The 19532-nt window shown below is 39.5% G+C and overlaps 1 protein-coding gene across 1 annotated transcript; it reads right to left on the bottom strand.

Moving 5' to 3' along the window:
• Positions 1–10930: 10930 nt before the first annotated feature.
• On the bottom strand, positions 10931–14537 carry c1ql2 (complement component 1, q subcomponent-like 2). The gene is made up of 3 exons (XM_077515223.1): positions 13688–14537; positions 12748–12927; positions 10931–12667 (listed from the first exon to the last, which is right to left on the bottom strand). Exons 1-2 carry the CDS (start codon positions 14282–14284, stop codon positions 12748–12750), a joined length of 777 nt encoding a protein of 258 aa, XP_077371349.1. The 5' UTR covers positions 14285–14537; the 3' UTR covers positions 10931–12667.
• Between the last annotated feature and the right edge of the window lie 4995 nt (positions 14538–19532).

Here is a 19532-nt window from a genome sequence, read left to right as displayed (position 1 = left end):
TTTCTTACTCCCGTGTATGCACAAAACGCAATTCAGACTTTGAAATGTTTATTTATATTTACAATATCTTAAGGTTGCTTCCACTAACATTTATCATACACTGAACATACATATAGACTAGAAGAGAATAGACATTACCTGACACAATGGTGACTGAAATTTTTCCTTGACCAGGCTCTCAAAACACATTCCACATTCCAATTAAAGCACTTTTCCCCACCAATTTCTTTTTAATAAACAGTAACCAGTGGGAAATGCTTTTATAATACACTTTAATCAAATGAATAATCAATAGATTCATCGATTCTAAAAACGATTCTAAAAAAATATTCAATAGTGACAGCACTAATTGCTACCAGGGAATAATTAACATAAAACGTTCAAAATAAAAACATAATTCTTAGTAGGGGTGTGAATTGCCTAGTACCTGACGATTCGATTCGTATCACGATTCACAGGTCACGATTCGATTCGATACCGATTAATCCCGATACGAATTTATAAGTCGATTGTTGCAATTTTTTTCATTCAAATTTAGAAAATACTAATCAGTAAACTTGTAGAGTGTAAGATTTGTATGAACATGTATTATTTATTTATCTGAAACTTCAGTCTTATACAGGATGTAATCAGTTTCATGCTTGAACAGCATTAAAATAAAATATTAAAGCTTAATGTTCTGTTCATAAAACATTCTTCCATGCTTAAGGTGTAAAAGTTAGACGTTTTGTTGAATAGTTTTCCATTAAAAATGGAAGTTCAAAAATCGATTCAGCCGCCTATTGAATCGATTCGAGAATTGCGTGATGTAGTATCGCGATATATTGCCGAATCGATTTTTTTTTAACACCCCTAATTCTTAGCAATTATTTACACATTGCCAATCGGCATGCTTGGAATTCCAGGGTCATCTTTCTCCTATACTCGAAAGTTTTGAGCACACAAACTTGAGTATGTATTTCCGAGGGATTTTCCGTAAAAGTTTTTTTTCTTCTTCTGTTTTTCTGCATGTTGGTTTCAATCATGCATTCAACTAAAGCTGAACTTAACTAGCTGCTACAACTTCTTATAACAAGAGACATTGTAACATTTGGAACTTTTCTTGAAGACAAGAACAAAGAACTGTGCTATAATTTAATTTTACGTTTAGCCAAATTCTTTACTCACAAACGAAGACTTCTTAAATCGCCCTCCATCTTTGTTGTTTTTCTGATAGAATTTGGGTTATATTTACAGTCCCTTGATTGTATCAAGTCTGAGCGATATGAAAACATTTATGTATTATTGTCGACTCTTGTATAACCCCTTGGAGGTGAATTTGGTTTTGTTTTGTTGAGCTTTGTAGTCATTGTTTTGTATTTGAACGTGTGGAATGAATATTTAAAAAAAAAAAAAAAACTGCTCCAACTTCCCCCTCGTCCTTTTTGACTGCGTGCTCGCGTGCCCAAAGATACCTGTTATACTAGATGGAGCCTCGAGAAAGAATTGGAGAGGCGTGCAGGTGCCGCCATCTTGAACCGGGGGTCCTCCAAATACAATGGTCCTGCTCCTCCACTTGGAAGTAGGTACTGTAATCTTTTCTTTGTAATACTGTAGTTGTCCAATAGATGTCAGCGCCGAGCTACTGCAATAAGGTTGTTCAATCGAGTGCTCATCTTTTTATGCCGCAAAAGTTGAAATCAAACCATTGGCCAACGATGTCACATTTATAAGGGTCTCTAGAAAATAATATTGAACATACATCCAGACATGAGGTGAAATAAACTATACTAGTTTAAAAAAAATAATTATTTATATTTTTTCATAATTTGTGACCACATTTGTTAGTTGGGTCTCACTTGAATTGACAAATGGCTACCTTGAAATGCCATAAATGTACAGAGGACAAGTACATCCATCTTCTATGCCAATTATGATCTGGGGTCGTTGGCATGTTGGAGCCTATCCCACTGACTTTGTATGAGAGGCGGGGTCACTAGTTTGGGGTATAATGGTGACCTGCAAGTAACCATTCACGCTCACATAGCGAGTTCAATTTATTCTTCACTTCAATTTGCCTACATGTTCTTGGCATGTGGGAGGAAACCGGAGTACCCAGAGAAAAACCGCCACACATGAGAAGAACATGCAAACTCCTCACAGTGCGGTCGGAGCCAAGCCCTCAAACCTCAACTGTGAGGCGGACATGCTATCCACTCAACCACTGTACCGCCTTAGAGGACAAGTTTGCATACGAAATAATAATTATTATTCAGACTTTCCAGTCCGTCTGCCAGGCCCTCTTCAAGGTCCAGGCTCTCTCCAGTAATAATACATGAAGGGCTCCTCATGCTCATCCATTAATCAGGAGGGAAGCTAAGGGCTGATCTTTGGCCTTCACACCCGAACACACACCTTAACCTATCATCAATAATTAAACTGATATTAATGCAGATAAATAATTAAGATCTGGTTGAACCCTTTTAGAGTCCTAATGAGACGTCGGCGACAGATTAACCCCCCTAAGATTGCGCCTTGCTGAGAAGTTTGTTTAAGCTTAAGGGGAGGATAAACGGTCACATCAAATAACTGGCTAATTACATCAATGCTTTGCTGGGATTTTACTGAAACTCAGACAGAAAACTCGTCATTACGGCTTAAATCCAAACAGCACGTTGATATGTAGGATCAGTTTGAAAATGACTGTCTAAGGCTATTTGTCGGACTAATTGAAACTGAAGTTTCTTTCAAGGGGAACATGTAGGGAATTAGGAAAACATGACAGCCTGCTTCTTCTCAGGCATTTTGAGAAGAACTGTCTGATGGAGTACATGCATGCAGTCCAACTGGTTGCTGCATGTTGCAGATATATATTTTTGGAGTTAAGTCCTTTTCTCAGGCATTTCTGTGCAACAAACAGTCAGTGTAACTGTGACTGACTGATGACAAGCTCAATTGTTTCCTAAAACAAATTAGAGCAGTGAATTAACTACTACATTACTCTATGGTAATCCTCTTTAAGAGATCGAAACTTGGTGAATGCACTAATACTGGCGCATTTCCACAAAAATCTTCTCACAAAATACTTAATATTGTCCTGCATGTCATTAAAAATCAGTAAATTAATATGCGGGCTCACTCACCTCACCTATGTGCGGTAAATTCAATCTATTTAATCTAATTCAATCTCTGGTGTAATAACCTTATTTATTGATTGATTGAATTATTTTTTAATTTATTATCTGTTCTCATTGCTGCTGGACATGTAAATTTCCCAGAGGGAGCCATCCCAAAGGGATCAATAAAGTCAAGTCTAAGTCTAAGTCTAAGTCTAAGTCTAAGTCTAAGTCTAAGTCTAAAGGACAGTAATAAAGTTCATCCCGATGCATACCCTGTACATCAACATGGGTGTGCCATTTGTCACAATTAAGCCACCATATGTTTTTGTACCACTATAAATGTAATATTGAAAGTTTTAAATCTAAATATTGAATAAATCCATGTTTTTGGAGGACCTAAAATTAAGTAAATCATCATGAACTTCAAATGAAGTGTTTTATGAATGAGGTGTGCCGATCCCAAAAAACGCAGATTTAAAGGTTTACAAAAAGTAATCAAAAACCTCACACAAAAGGAAAGTATTAAGCAGAAAACGCTTGTCAAAGAGGCAAGGAGCAAAAATGAGCGTCCCGGAAGTGACGTCATGCAGCCGACAAATTTGGCTTTCGGAGGACCCAGCCTTGTGAATTTGGACACAGGCATAGTTTCTCCAGTGTTTCCTGGGTCGTCCATGCCTTTGTTACATCTCGGCTGGATTACTGTAATGCACTTTACTTTGGAATCAGCCAGTCCTCCCTCAAGTGTCTCCAGCTTGTCCAAAATGCTGGTGCCTGTAAGAGGGAGCACATAATTCCTATCCTGGCCTCTCTTCACTGGCTGCCCGTAAAATTTAGTGTCCTTTTTAAAATTCTTTTATTTGTTTTTACATCTCTAAATGCTCTTGCCCCATCTTACCTCGCTGAGCTCTTGCACCCCTACTCACCTGCCCGGAGCCTCAGGTCAGCAGACCCGACACAATTGGAGGTACCGAGACTTAGACTTTACATTAAAAACAACAAAATAACCATTCACTTTTGTTTTTTTGTGATTTTGTTTGCCAATTGTATATGGAAACAATGATTCATGGATTCTTCAGCAACATCCTATTCATGTTTTTTGGCGCTCCTGAACCAGCTCAAATAGTCAACAGCGCAAATCACCACATTAGCATTAGCATTAGCATTAGCATTAGCATTAGCATTAGCATTAGCATTAGCATTAGCATTAGCATTAGCAGTGGTCTGTTCAGACTATTGTACATTTCGATCATCATGATGTTAGCACTGTCATTGTGAGCATCCAAGCATACAAAATTAGAACGTAATACCAGCGGCTCTTTTTTTGGTACATTTGTGGATTTTAAATCACCAAAAATTAGGTAGAATACATGACTGTGTTAAGGCGAACTGTATATGCATGTGCGTGCGTGTGTGTGTGTGTGTGTGTGTGTGTGTGTGTGTGTGTGTGTGTGTGTGTGTGTGTGTGTGTGTGTGGTGTGTGTGTGTGTGTGTGTGTGTGTGTGTGTGCCTGCCGGTCCTCATCAGCGTGTCTGCCCGGGGCGACCCTAACCTTTCAGTCAACTCTCTCAGGACCGTGACTCTCTCATCAGGCATCCCCAGCCTGTCAGCAGCTGCCAGCCAGAGGAGAAATTAAAGACATAGTTCTTATTGGCTTTGTTACAATAAAACGTCGCCGGCTGCTCTCAAGACTTATCTGTAACCTTTTCTCACTAATATTCAGGTATGATAGACTGCGTGTCATGAGATGACAAAAAAAAAAAAAGTCATCGGAGATGGGGTAAAGTGAATATTTCTTGAATGAATGATCCATTTTTGACAATATAATGTGGATAGTTCTCATGTGGTTGTGATCATTTTAGACTTGCAATATACCAAGATGTTTGCATTTTAAGTGCATTTCAATAAATACATGTACACACTAAGACGAAGTAGCTAATGACCTTTAGGAAGACGGCGTGCACATGCGTGCAAGCTCGCGTGAGAGAGAGAGAGAGAGAGAGAGAGAGAGAGAGAGAGAGAGAGAGAGAGAGAGAGAGAGAGAGACAGCGAGAGAGAGAGAGAGAGAGAGAGAGAGAGAGAGCGAGAGAGAGAAAGAGAGCGAGAGAGAGCGAGAGAGAGAGAGAGGGACAGCGAGAGAGAGAGAGTGAGAGAGAGAAAGAGAGCAAGAGAGAGACAGCGAGAGAGGGAGAGAGAGAGAGAGAGAGAGAGAGAGAGTAAGAGAGAGAGACAGCGAGAGAGAGAGAGAGAGAGAGAGAGAGAGAGAGAGAGAGAGAGAGAGAGAGAGAGAGAGAGAGAGAGAGAGAGAGAGAGAGAGAGGGACTGCGAGAGAAAGAACGAGAAAGAGAGCGAGAGAGAGAGAGACAGCGAGAGAGGGGGAGAGAGAGAGAGAGAGAGAGAGAGAGAGAGAGAGAGAGAGAAAGAGCGAGAGAGAGACAGCGAGAGAGGGAGAGAGAGAGAGAGATATTACCTGAGAGTTGCCCCGTTTTATCCCCCATAATTTCCCATAGCGTGACAGAGATGCTTTTTTGAGAACTGTACTCTTGTCGACCTGCAAATCATTTGCGTGGGTGTGGTCAACATCACTCAGAGATGAAATGTAATGGCCTCAGGAAAATTTATGTTGAATATTCAAAGGCCCAGGTTTCTGTTTTTTTTTTTTTTTCTTTCTGTTTGAGAATCAGGATGATGTGAAGTGGAAATTGACATTTATCTGCTTTGCAAATATTACTTGCATCTGTATGCTGATGAGGCCAATGGCTTAGGCTAGAGCTACACTTAAAGTACTACACTTGAGGGGGCAAAAGTGGAACATACAGATTACTTATTTTCTACCTCAAATTGTGTACACTACTAAACGTAAGTGTGCTTGGTGGAAACATCAAACTAAATCAACTGTTTGTTGAATGTAAGGTGAATAAATTGCTTTTTAACATTAAAGGAAAAGTCAACCTTAAACATTTCTTGACAGTAATATGTTAAACGTGACCTCACTAAGTCATGGCATTCTGATTACCGTATTTTCCGCTCTATAAGGCGCACCTAAAAGCCTTCAATTTTTTCAAAAGCTGACCATGCGCCTTATATATGGATCAATATTGAGCCGCACCAGGTCTCGCTGTCAAGACGCGATCGGTGACCCTGCACGATCGGTGACGCGCATGTGCAGAAGATCCCGCCATCTTGGTTCGCGAGCTAATACTAATACTTTAGCTCAGAGAAAATAATAAAACAGCTGTTTATTCGTTTTGGGAGTGAATGAAGTTGTCAGGAAGCTGGTTTGTAATCTATTAATAAAGTTTGACTGACCTATCTGACTGTTTTGTTGACATTCCCTTTAGCGCAGCACCATCTAATGGATGCATAATGTAACCCCAGCCTCTACTGTAGCGCCTTATATATGGAAAAAGTTTTAAAATATGTCATTCATTGAAGGTGCGCCTTATAGTGCAGAAAATACGGTAATATTGCATTTGTGGAATATGAGTTATTCTGCAAAATCCAGCCGTTTTTATCCATCTCAGGGGCGGCCATTTTGCCACTTGCAGCTTACCGTTTTTTTCTGAAGCTGAGCTGTGATTGGTTGTTGCCTGAGACCTGCGCAACTGTGATGTCATTTTCACTTGACAGGAAGTGGCAAAATGGCCGCCTTCTGATATTGATAAAAACTACTGGATTTTGCTGCTTAACACATATTCCACTAATGCAATATTAACCAGTATACCGTATTTAGACTAGTGGGGCTGTCAATATATATATATTTTTTGACTTCCCCCTTTTTAAAAAAAAAAAAAAAAAAAAGCTGTAATGACCTCTATGTGGAACTCTCCGAAATGGCAACCACATACACAGAAGCGACCACTATGTACAATGGATTGTGTTTACTTGATGCGCCTTATACCCCAATGTGCCTTTGCCCCTCTGTTGCATGTCCTCCTCCTTGTTTGGCCGATTAAGCTCCGACTGAGATGTGATTTTTTTTTTTTGCAGACTGACAGAATGAGTGAGTCACCATTTGGCTGAATCACAATTCATCCTAAAAAAAAAAAAAGACAACAGCAAAAAAACGCATGAATTCTAGAGGCTAAATCAGTTGCAGTGTGTGTTTTTCATCAGGTCACGCTCTCATTTATGCAATCTTTTTCTCTACCACTTACTCCGTTGAGGGTGACAGGGTAGGGGGAGCCTATCCCAACTGAGTGACTTTGGGTGAGAGTGCATATTCTTTGGACTAATCACCTGTCAGTAATGAACCACCACACAAGCAATGTGTGCACTACCAGTGCACATATGACAATTTTGGTACGTTTGGCACTCATAAGTGTTTAATGTTAGATTGCCTAAGCTGTCCTCTGAAACCTTTCCCCTGTGTCGTTGATGTATTTCCGTCTGGCTCTTATGAGAGCATCCGTCTGGCAGCCGGTGACATGCGCTGCCGGTCACACCTCCGTCGGTGTCGGACGTTCCACTTTTCATCCTAAATGAGCAGTTCCTCTGAGAGGCTGTACGGGTCTTATCTTAAAACAGTTCAAAAGGTTACTGCTCACCATCATTCAAATGTTCTCTGGGGTGGTGGTGTGAAGTTCTCAAAGTTCAAAATGACACAATACAAAATTTAATTATGAAATGTTATGCATTTTTTGGAATGATTGAGATAATTGAACATGATCACCATATCCCATGAAATAGCAGCCTTTGCTCTAAATCAGTGGTGTCCAAACTACGGCCCGGGGGCCATTTGCGGCCCGCCGTCCATTTTTCAGTGGCCCGCGACATATGCTAAAAATGGCATTTGACTCAGTTAAAATAAATTAATAAAAACAAAAATGTTTGGAGATGGTCAAAGTAAGAAGGGAGCGTCTCAAAAAACACAGGTGCCATCAAACGTTATTTTAGGTTACGAAAACTAACGAAATAACAAACTAAAATAAAAATAAAAATTTTTGTTAACGAAATAAAATAAAAATGGAAATGCTTTTTAAAAAACTAAAACTAACAAACTACATTTTATGTTTACAAAACTAACTAAAACTAACTATAATTAGGGCAAACATGTCCTTCGTTTTAGTCTTTGGTAATTAATTTAATGCATGATCCTTTGGGGATGATTTCAAATGTGATTTTTAGTAATTTATTTTGATATAAACTGGAATAATGGCGATTGAAAGTATGTCACACAGAAGTAACGTCATCTAGCAGCAGCCAATAGAAAAGCATCTTCATATGACATCGCTCCCATAGTGTTTTTTTTTAAATATTGTGCACAAGTAATACACATTTTTTTAAAAACTAAAACTAATACTGAAACTAAACTAAAAAATAATCATTTATTAAAGAACTAAAACTAATAAAATCTAACAGAACTACCCTGAAAACTAATTAAAACTAACTAAATTTAAAAAACAAAACTCAAAATGAAATAAAAACTAAAATAAAAAAAAAATTGGCAAATTTGCCACTTTTTAATATGATGAAAAAAGAAAAAGTGGCAAATTTGCCACTTTAACTTAATTGCCACTTTCGTTTGGGATGGAAGAGGATACATTAAACCTACAGAAAGTAAAAAAAATAAAATAAAAAAAAGTTAGTTCCCGTTTTGTAGCAAACCTGCAACATGTTGATGAAATAGTTGACAGTTGTTTAACTTTTGATTGGACAAAAGTGCTGATTATTCCCAACAGCTGATTTTCACATCCATCTCCAGGATGGATTTTCATGTGGGCGACTACAACGATGTTGGCCAAAGCCTTAATTGACATTCATAAAAGCCGACATGCTAATATTTGTTTTCCATGATTTCCATTTATATTGACGACAAGCGTGGTGTGTAAACAGGTGTTTGGTGTTCGCAAAGGGGCAGTTTGAAGAAGAAGATGGGGGGAAAAAAATGAGGATCAAATGCACACAAAACGTCATCTTAATGGGTTTGGTGCACTGTTTGTGGTCTCAATGCAAGCAAATGAAAGGTGAAGCACAGGAGGTATCAGCCTCCAGTTTCCAACTAGTTTGATACTTGAGAAAAATGCTTTCGTTTGCAGGAGCAATGAGCAATTTTTGTGTGTCTTTTATTGTCAATCAGGGAGCTAGCATAGCCCAAAATTTAGAAGTCCAGGCTACATTCAGTAGCAATTCATGATGAAATAAAAACCACACACCAATGTTGTTGTTTTTTTTTACACCTTTTAATTTCCATATTTTCAGATCATATGATGTGCATGAAATTAGAATTGACAATTACATTGTGTTAATTGTGTATTGTATTACCTTGTATTTGAGCACTAATTTTCACAGCAAAATTTTCTCTTTCGTCCTCGGTATAACCTTTAAAAATAAATGGAGGCTTACTGACTCAAAAATAGCCGCCAGCTATTGTGGAGCAAAGGACAGTCAGGGAACTTGGAACATGTGAGCAGCGGTGCGGGGCACGCTTTGCATTGTCTTCCTAAAGTCTCCAGGCTACGTTTGCGAAACAAAGCAGCCTGGAAAAACACAGAATTATGATGCGAGATTAAAACGTATGCTGAGATTATTGCCTGTAGACGTTGCCATCATGATGATACTCAATGATCAGTACCAAATTCAACGCACTTACTGTCTGTGCATTATTTGTGGTCATTTTTTTTCCCCCCCAGCCAAATGTTTTTTGATCATTTCCTAGTTCATGGAAATTGGCAATTTCTAATTATAGGGCAGTAGGTTTCGTTGTAAGTGCATTTGTAAATTCCTCAGACAACATAACTGCATAAATTGCACATGTTGCCCGTTTTCTGGTTCATGGAGAATGATATAAAACAAGACTGCCATTTGTCTTCCAGGATGCATGGAGAGAATTTGAAATTCAGAATTTCCATTAGAGACACAAAGAAAACTGAAAATAAATGACACATTTTTTTTTTATCCAGATCCTCACCAAATTTGAAATGACATCATATCTGCACAAAATGCAATGGACATTGCTTTGCAGTTTTTGTGCACACCTGCATCGTAAATAGTAATCAATTGGGGTTATATTATATGCAACCACAATTCCTCATTCGGCAAATCAGGACGAAGCACTTCCTTCTGCTTCAGGTCGCTGGCAGAGCCCCGCCCCCCACAGAACCCGTGGCAGGAAAGCTACAACGCACCTGTAGAATCAATATTGACCGTCTACAATGTTTTTGTTCAGCATAAAATTGTCTTCAAGAGTTACTGAAAGATGACCGTATCTTATGTTTAGTCTTCGTTCATGTTTACATACACTCTAAAAAGAGAAATGTTGAACCAATTTAAGGGTAAAAAGAGAATTGTTGACCAACTTAATTGAATTGCTTCACTTGGTAACACATATCCAAAGTGAATAAATTATATACTGTATATATATATATATATATATATATATATATATATATATATATATATATAAATTAATCCAAAGTGATTAAGACTTAGACTTAGTCTAAGTCTTAATATAATCACTTTGGATTAACTTAATTCAATCTTGTGTTACCAATTGAAGCAATGTTATTTTTAATCTATTAATATTTATATCAATTTGTAATCTCAAATTGGTTCAACAATTCTCTTTTTAGAGTGTACATCATATCATATACTGCATGTACTACCGTATAGCTAAATAACCTGTACATGTATTTATCTTTTGTCCATATGTGCCAGCAATAAAGAAAAAATATTCCATCTTTTGGGCTCAAGCCATCATGTCATCACCCCGGAATTATCGTAGTTATCACTGAGCACACAGGAAGTCCGTCTGTTTTCTGTTTTGGTCATGTGACATAAGGACAATACAATAACTCATTTACTTGGTGAATGAGAAAAGACTTACGACCTGACACATTTTTTGTGAACCAATGTTTATTGATATATGATAGGAATTCAAAATATAAATGACTGAACGATTTATTGGGTATTTCATCAAACACAGTCAATCCATTTTGATTACCAAAATAAACAAACAAAGAAACAATACCCCTGCCAAACAGCAGAGCATAACTATTTTTGATTTTTGTTGTCGTTTTAGCCTCAAGATTGTAAAGTCTGACAGTTTCAGTTACTGGGCTCCTGTCCTTTGCTGACACTGTTGTGTATGATCAGATGGGTCCAACTTCCCTTTGGCAGTTTGGATGATAGGACAAGAATGGACATGTGTGCGTCTGCCTTTGGTAAGTGTTAGTTCCAATTTGGACTTTGATGCTGTGCTTGCATTTGGAAGAAGAGGGAAACAACACACACACACACACACAATAAACCCCACCATGTATATTTTCATTTCACAAGTTTAGTTTTACATGTATAGTGAAGGCCTGGCCATATAGCAGAAGCTGACACAAGATTCATAATTGTTGCAACTGCATAAAACCACAATAGTGATCCTTGTACACAAAATGCAAAACCTGATCAGACATTAATACAGGGGTGTCCAAACTTTTCAATTTGAGGGTCACATACAGAAAATCAGAAGGAGGCAAGGGCCACAGAATGTTATGAAGAGAAATTGTGTTTAGTCCTAAAAATTGTACAAATAATTTATTTGCAATATGGCAGTAGGGTTATTATAGTTTTGGAAATTTTCATTTTAGTTTTTATTTTGTTTAGAGTTTTTTTTTTTTTTTTTTTTTAGTTAGTTGTAATTAGTTTTCACGGTGGTTCTGTTAGTTTTTTTTATTAGTTTTAGTTTTTTAATAAATGCTTAGTTTTAGTTTAGTTAGTTTCAGTATTACTTTTAGTTTTTTGCTTTTAAAAAAAAATGTGTATTACTTGTGCGCAATATTTAAAAAACACCATGGGCGCAACGTCATTATTCCTTTTTATATCAAAATAAATCTACTAAAAATCACATTTAAAACCATCCCCAAAGGCTGATGCATTAAATTAATGACCAAAGACTAAAACAAAGGACATTTTTGCTATAATTATAGTTTTATTTTAGTTAGTTTTGTCAACAAAAAATGTAGTTTCAGTTTATTAGTTTATTAGTTAGTTTCTTTTATTTCGTTAACGAAATTGCTGTTTTGAATTTTAGTTTTTTCGTTAGTTTTAGTTAACTAAAATCACCTTTAGTAGCACCTGTTTTTCGACACACTCCCTTCTTACTTTGACCATCTCCAAACATTTTTGCTTTTATTTTATTTGAACTGAGTCAAATGCCATTTTTAGCATATGTCGCGGGCCACTAAAAAATGGACGGCGGGCCGCAAATGGCCCCCGGGCCGTAGTTTGGACACCCCTGCATTAATATGTGCTATGTATTTTTTAATACTTCACTATAAATCATGATGGCAAGAATATGTATTTTGTGTTTGTGTGTTCATGTTGCAATATGTGTTTTGTTTATGTTTTTTTCATGCTGTATAGATGCATTTAGATGGCTTGTTTCGTGCCGTTGTGTCAGATCAATATTTGAAATGTTTCTACATATGGCCAGGTTTTAACAGTAAGATTGCACATCTTTTCCGACTGATGTTTGACTTCCGAGGAACATCACGCACCGTTATAATCCACCAGAGACTTGAAGTAGAATATCATATTCACCTCTGTATTGAGGGAGCTGTCCATCAATTGACATGAAGCAGCTTGTGTGTTGAAGGACACAAAAACACATTATAACCATATACAGTACTTCCATGAAAATAACTTCTGATGGCAATCTGACCTAGTCAGGGTATAAGATGAAGCCAGAGAAGGTGCTGTACTTGTTATTATTGCCTCCATGAGCTTTGCCACCGTCCAGTTTCACGTACACTTCGTCGCCCGAGTCCAAGTGCAGCACGGCACTGTTGCTGGCGTAGTCATAGTTTTGGTCTGCATCCTGAGCTATGGCACTGGCTCGGACCTGGGAAATCGAGGACAGTAGCAACATCTTTTTACAAAGCTGCTGCATGTGTTGATAATGGGGGGGAAAGTGATTCGTTGTTGAAATATTTTGAATATATAAATATTTAAATATGATTTAAAAGACCATGACTAAATGCTTATCTGCCGATTCTCCCTCCCCTGAGCAACATCGGTCCACATTATTACGCAACACCTGATGATCATCATCAGTGGCAAACAGGAACGTGCCCATAGCTTGTGCTCATGTCCTCGCTTAATCTTATGATGACGCCTGGTGCTGTTTTTTTTATTTTTTATTTATTTGTTTGTTTGTTTGTTTTCGTGCGTAAAAGCGCGCATTTCGTTGAGTATATAGTGATCTTATCACTGTACAGTGTTCCCTCATTTTCCGCTGGGGTTAGGGTCCAAAAAATACCCGCAATAAATGAAATCCGCGAAGTAGTTAGCTTTATGTTTTACAACTCTTATAAATGTTTTAAGGCTCTAAAATCCCCGACCGCACAATTTATACACTTTTCTCATTGAGGCATTTACATGTTCTCACATTTCTCTCTTGTTCAAACACTGATAATGTTCAAACCTTCATGAATTTTATAAAATGGGTATATTACTGTAAAAAAAAAAATGCAAAATTGCACTTAAAAAAAAATCCGCGATACAGCGAGACCGCGAAAAGTGAACCGCGTTATAGCGAGGGAAGACTGTACAACATGCAGAAGGCTAAATCAAATCATTTATTTTTGTGTAAGGTAACTCACCTGTCCATTTTTACACAAGTCGGCCCACATGCTGGTTCCGTCTCCTCCTCGCATCAGCACATGATAAGTGAAGTAATAGATCCCGGATACATGGCAGGTGAACTTCCCGGTGCTCGGATCGTAGAGGTTCCCCAAGTTTGTAATCACGTCGTCAAACCTCAGCACCTCGTATCCTTCGTGGGGGTTCTTAAGACCGACGTAAAAAGCGACCCGGTTCCCGCTGTTTGTCGAGTTCGTACCGTCCGTTTCGCCGTGCTCTGCCGCTGCTCCGGTTAAAGCGGGGAAGGCGAGTTTGCTGCCGCCGCGCTCCCCCGGTGGACCCCTGGGGCCCGGGGGTCCCGGTTCTCCCGGCGGACCCCTGAGTCCCGGTTTTCCCGGTCGCCCCGGTTCCCCGCGGCTGCCCTGTGCCATCGGTGGTAGTGGCGCCATGCCGTTGACGGTCTGGGTTTCCTCCCCGGCGGCGGCTCCCCCGGGTTTGGCGCTGTAAGGGTCGCATACCATCCGACAGGTGCCCATCATCTCGTAGTAATGAGCGGAGGTCTCCGAGGAGCGCAGGAGGAGAAGCGGCACCCCAATGGCCAGAGCCAGCAGAACCATCACGACAGCGGTCACCAAAGCCAACAGTGACCACTTCCTCCGCGCGGTTCGGAGACCAAGGGACGACAGAAAATCCGCGGAGCCTCGGTGCGGGGTAATGGTGAAAGAGGGTCAAACACTTTTACAAAGATAATAAAATAGGATCAAGTTTGTCGAGCGCGCATCACTCGGTCAGAGAGCGCTTTTATTTGGAACAGTCTGGATGTTGCGCGCTTGGCTGGCAGATGCGCCCGTGCAGCCCAGATGCGTCCACAGTCAAGAGGTGCCAAGTCAGACGAAACCGGAAAAAGATATGAGGCTTTGCCTTCAAATTAAAACAGCAGCGGCGTCGAGCACCACCTGCCAAAGAGATAAATAATATTGAAACCAATCCAAATATGATAATATTGATCTTCTGTGGGTCAAAAGGAGAAACAGGAAGTAAGCTATACCTACATAGCCAACTTGATAGCTGATTTGACTATTAAACACTCTAAAAAGAGAATTGTTGAACCAACTTAAGTTTGAAAAGATACGTATGTTGACCAACTTAAAACAATCACTTCAAATGGTAACACACAATTAAATTAAATTAATCCAAAGTGAATATATCAAATTTAATGTTAATACAAACTGATTATATCCATCCATCCATTTTCTGTACCGCTTATTCCTCACAAGGGTCGCGGGGGGTGCTGGCGCCTATCTCAGCTGGCTCTGGGTAGTAGGCGGGGGACACCCTGGACTAGTTGCCAGCCAATCGCAGGGCACACAGAGACGAACAACCATCCACACTCACAAGCACACCTAGGGACAATTCGGAGCACCCAATTAACCTGCCATGCATGTCTTTGGAATGTGGGAGGAGACCGGAGTACCCGGAGAAGACCCACGCGGACACGGGGAGAACATGCAAATTCCACCCAGGAAGGCCGGAGCCTGGACTCGAACTGGAGTCCTCAGAACTGGGAGGCGGACGTGCTAACCACTCGCCACCGTGCCGCCCTAACTGATTATATTATAATATTTATATATATTCACTTTGGATTAACTTAAATGTTACCAACTGAAGCGATTTTTTTAAAGTTGGTCAACAATTCTCTTTTTGGAGTGTATAGGACAGGGATCACAATAAGGGATGTAACTATATTATGAGGTCACAATATTGTAAAAAAAAAAAAAAAAAGACTATATAAAAGCACAATATTGTGCTTTTTTACGTTTTTTTTTTATATTATATTACATTTCCCTTCTTCTGACAATTAGCCTAGATTTTAAACATAGAAGGGCCAAAACATCAACCATGAAAATTAAATTGCACTCCAAAAATAGCCACCAGAGGGTACTAGAACTGCACAAATGGAAATCAACCTGACTTTTTTTTTTTTTTTTTAACAGATGTGTTCCTTTTAAATATCGTGAACATGAGGACGACGATATTGTGGCAGTTTTAATACCACGATATCATGATCGTTACATCCCTAATCACAATCTGAGGTTATTTAACTCATTCACTCCCAAAGACGTATTTACACGTTTTTAAGTTGTTGTTTTTTCATTAATGAAACAGATGAAGCACACTTTTTTTTTGGTTTTTGTTTTTTTGTAATAACTACCATCGCTTTAAGCTTCCACTTCAGGTCAGAAACTGCATCAAAGCCTTCATACAAAAACTCTAGCAAGCAAAAACCTAATAAAAACGTAGAAATAAGTCTTTGGGAGTGAATGAGTTAATTAAAATAGGCTACAAAGGGGAATTCAACCCAGAATTTTTCTTGACAATGCAGCTTCACTAGACAGAACACAGTCTCCTGGTTAATATTGTGTTTTTGGAATATGGTCAATGGTAAACGAACTGAACTTTTGCGCTTCCTACACCATCTGGTACTCAAAATGCTTACAGTATGTCACATTCAATGGGTGTGACTTACAGAGATAATCATAGAAAATTCTATTAATAGTTTTACCGATAATGTAATATATTTTGTGTTTTGAGAATCGAACACTGTGTTAAATGTTTCAAAATTGAATTCAACCCCCAAAGTGTATTTTTAACACTGTCTGATTTAAATGGAGGTCAGTGCTGGAGTTATGTGACAGAATTGGTTTACCCCGGTAATTAGTGTTGAATCAACTGTGCAGATTGTTAATCAAAGTAAGCTCCGCCCACTTGATTTGAACTGCTCTCTGTTAAAATGTTAAAACAATATCACTCAGGATTTTTTTTTTCTTACATTATTAGTGAAATTATTACATGATTGGGTTTGATTACATTTTTGATTGAGTTAAGTGCATTACATTTTTAGGCAAGTATTCTGTTTTTAGGGTGCTACACTGCTCATCAAATGGTCAAGGGAAGACTGATGTTGGTAACATAAAGTGAATAACTGCATTGTTTCACCAATGCACTCCACCTGCCTCCTCCATACATAGACCGGGTAGTGGGCTGATAATGAATGCAAGGAACGGAACAGACATGTCACCACCTGTGGGTCCAGCTCCCAGACTGCAGAAATATATTGGACATCTTTTTCCATGAGGTTGAGGCTCACGGGCCCTGAATTTAGATTCTTGGGGCGAATTAAGATTCTGTAGCTTTTACACAGAACCTCATTAGTGCATACAGATTTACAGGGGTTAATAGCCATTTTGGTACACAGTACAGATTTTTCTGCCACTCAGGCAGCTGTGCACTCACGATGCACATCAGATGTATTGCATGTGCTTTAAAGTGCAGGTGTTTCTGGTTTATTAAAACTGGAATTATCCATTAAAGTACTGATTGGTTTTGTTCACATTTTTATATGAAGGAGCAAAACTACTAAAACACATGCTGGAAACCAACCAGGCACCTGAAATTGGAGCATAGTCCTCACATCCACCATAAGACTTTAGAGCTCAAGGTGACAAAATCTGCTGAGGATGAACAGAAGGCTTTACTGAAGCCTGCTGGTCACACCAGCAGAACCCGCCACAAGCTATTTCAAATTGTGTTCCGCTCAGCTTTTACTCCTGAAAACATGACCGGCACGGAGAAATGGCATGAAAGCCATGAGGAATCAGAAGGGTAAAGCGAAATTGAGATTAATTTTTAGGAAGGTCAGAGAATTACATCGACACCACCTTTTTCCATGCATTGTCATTGATTGTGACTTTTTTTTTTTTTTAACAAAACCTCGAAAAATTCAGATTTAGGCAAACTGTCGCCTTTTTGTTCCCAACTATGTTAAAAGACAGCACAAATGACCTTTATTCGGGATTAGTACAGTGAACTGTATCTTGCGGCTATGATGACCCATGCACGACACTCCGTTCACATTCCGCACTGCTGCTGCCCTGTGGCGCTGACGTGCTTTTTCTTTTCTTTCTTTTTTTTTTTACCACATTGTATGCTGCGATTGGCTGGCAACCAGTCCAGGGTGTCCCCCGCCTACTGCCCAGAGCCAGCTGAGATAGGCGCCAGCAGCCTCCGCGACCCTTGTGAGGAATAAGCGGTCAAGAAAATGGATGGATGGACCACATTGTATGTGAGTGCACACAAACCACGCAGGGACACAATTGCATCTGTCTTGTAATTGTCTTCCTATTTGCATTTATGGTTGCCCAGATTTGCATAAAGACAGGAAACACAATATAGTTAACCGCCTGCCATTGCAAATAAAGCTAAAAAATTACTAGACTGACTCTCAGGAATATTACGTAAGATGAGCAAATCATGTTGTAATGCGGAGTGTCACAGAGTATGTGTGAAACCCTTGCTGAGCCACAACAAGACAACTATGAGAACTTGCAGCATCAGCTCCTGTCTCAACATGTGACCCTAATCCCCGATGAAGACGCTGAGGACTCTGCCCTAGAAAGCACATAAAGAAGTGTCTTTCTCCATGACACCTCGTGACACTGACGCCCTGTCCCATGTCAGCGGAACATTAATATTTTATGACCACATGCTTTCACTTCGGCGCACCTTGAATGGCTATCCGTTAAAAGCATGCTTGTCTCAATCAGCATTTGGCTGGAACAATCTTGTCACACTTTTCAGGCCTCCTTGATCATCAAAGTGTATTAATTAGCAAGCCAATCATAATCCTCAGTCTTTTGTTGAGATTATTAAACAGAGGTTGTTTTTTGATTGATTTGACCTGCACGGTAAAAAATAAAGAAAGAAAGAAAATAATAATAATAATAATAATAATAATAATAATAATAATAATAATAATAATAATAATAATAATAATAATAATAATAATAATAGGGCGGCACGGTAGTCGAGTGGTTAGCACGTCCGCCTCCCAGTTCTGAGGACTCCGGTTTGAGTCCAGGCTCCGGCTTTCCTGGGTGGAGTTTGCATGTTCTCCCCGTGCCCGCATGGGTCTTCTCCGGGTACTCCGGTCTCCTCCCACACTCCAAAGACATGCATGGCAGGTTAATTGGGTGCGCCGAATTGTCTCTAGGTGTGCTTGTGAGTGTGGATGGTTGTTCGTCTCTGTGTGCCCTGCGATTGGCTGGCAACCAGTCCAGGGTGTCCCCCGCCTACTGCCCAGAGCCAGCTGAGATAGGCGCCAGCACCCCCCTTGACCCTTGTGAGGAATAAGCGGTCAAGAAAATGGATGGATGGATGGATGAATAATAATAATAATAATAATAAACATTCAGCCAAATGCAACAAAGTTGATTGGACGGTGCTTCAGAGTAGATATGGACAATTATTCAAAACCCAAAAAGAAACCCAGGAGGTTTTTTTTTTGTTTGTTTTTTAAAGCGAAGAAGTGGACTATTCATCAATGGTCGAATCACACGATCAGATTGGTACAGAAAATGGATGGATGGATGGATGGATGGATGGATGGATGGATGGATGGATGGATGGATGGATGGATGGATGGATGGATGGAGTTTATTTATTATAGTGTGGTTTCCACAAAGACAGACACGAGCGACTGGTGCCTAAGGAAATTGCAAATGTATTTCAAAGAAATCTAGCTTGTGAGACAAACAAGTGGCCATGCCAGAACGGGAGTGACAAGAGGGCAGGACAGCAGGCATGCAGTGCGTGCGTGGGTGGGGGTGTGTGTGTGCGTGTGTATGCGGGAGGGGGTACGTGCGTGCGTGTGTGTACGAGAGCACTGCGTGACAGTAATGCACTGCTGTGAGCCAGAGGGATTCAACCTTTTGCAAGTGGCAAAGGCAGACATGATGAAGTCATGTTGACAGTCTGTAACCTTCGGTCAGACATCCTTTAACACAATTTTGGATTTTGCTTATGATT

Source organism: Festucalex cinctus, chromosome 2, assembly GCF_051991245.1.
Source record: "Festucalex cinctus isolate MCC-2025b chromosome 2, RoL_Fcin_1.0, whole genome shotgun sequence".
In the NCBI taxonomy this organism is placed as follows: domain Eukaryota; kingdom Metazoa; phylum Chordata; class Actinopteri; order Syngnathiformes; family Syngnathidae; genus Festucalex; species Festucalex cinctus.
Note: the sequence above shows the minus strand (reverse complement) of the source record. Positions and strands in the feature narration are given on the sequence as shown.

Bases quoted from the DNA above. Each gene is read 5' to 3' on its own strand.
- c1ql2 (XM_077515223.1), bottom strand. From the start codon at position 14,284: ATGGTTCTGCTGGCTCTGGCCATTGGGGTGCCGCTTCTCCTCCTGCGC. The intron at 12,928-13,687 runs GTGAGTTACCTT...TCGATTTCCCAG, and splicing joins ACTTGTGTAAAAATGGACAG to GTCCGAGCCAGTGCCATAGC.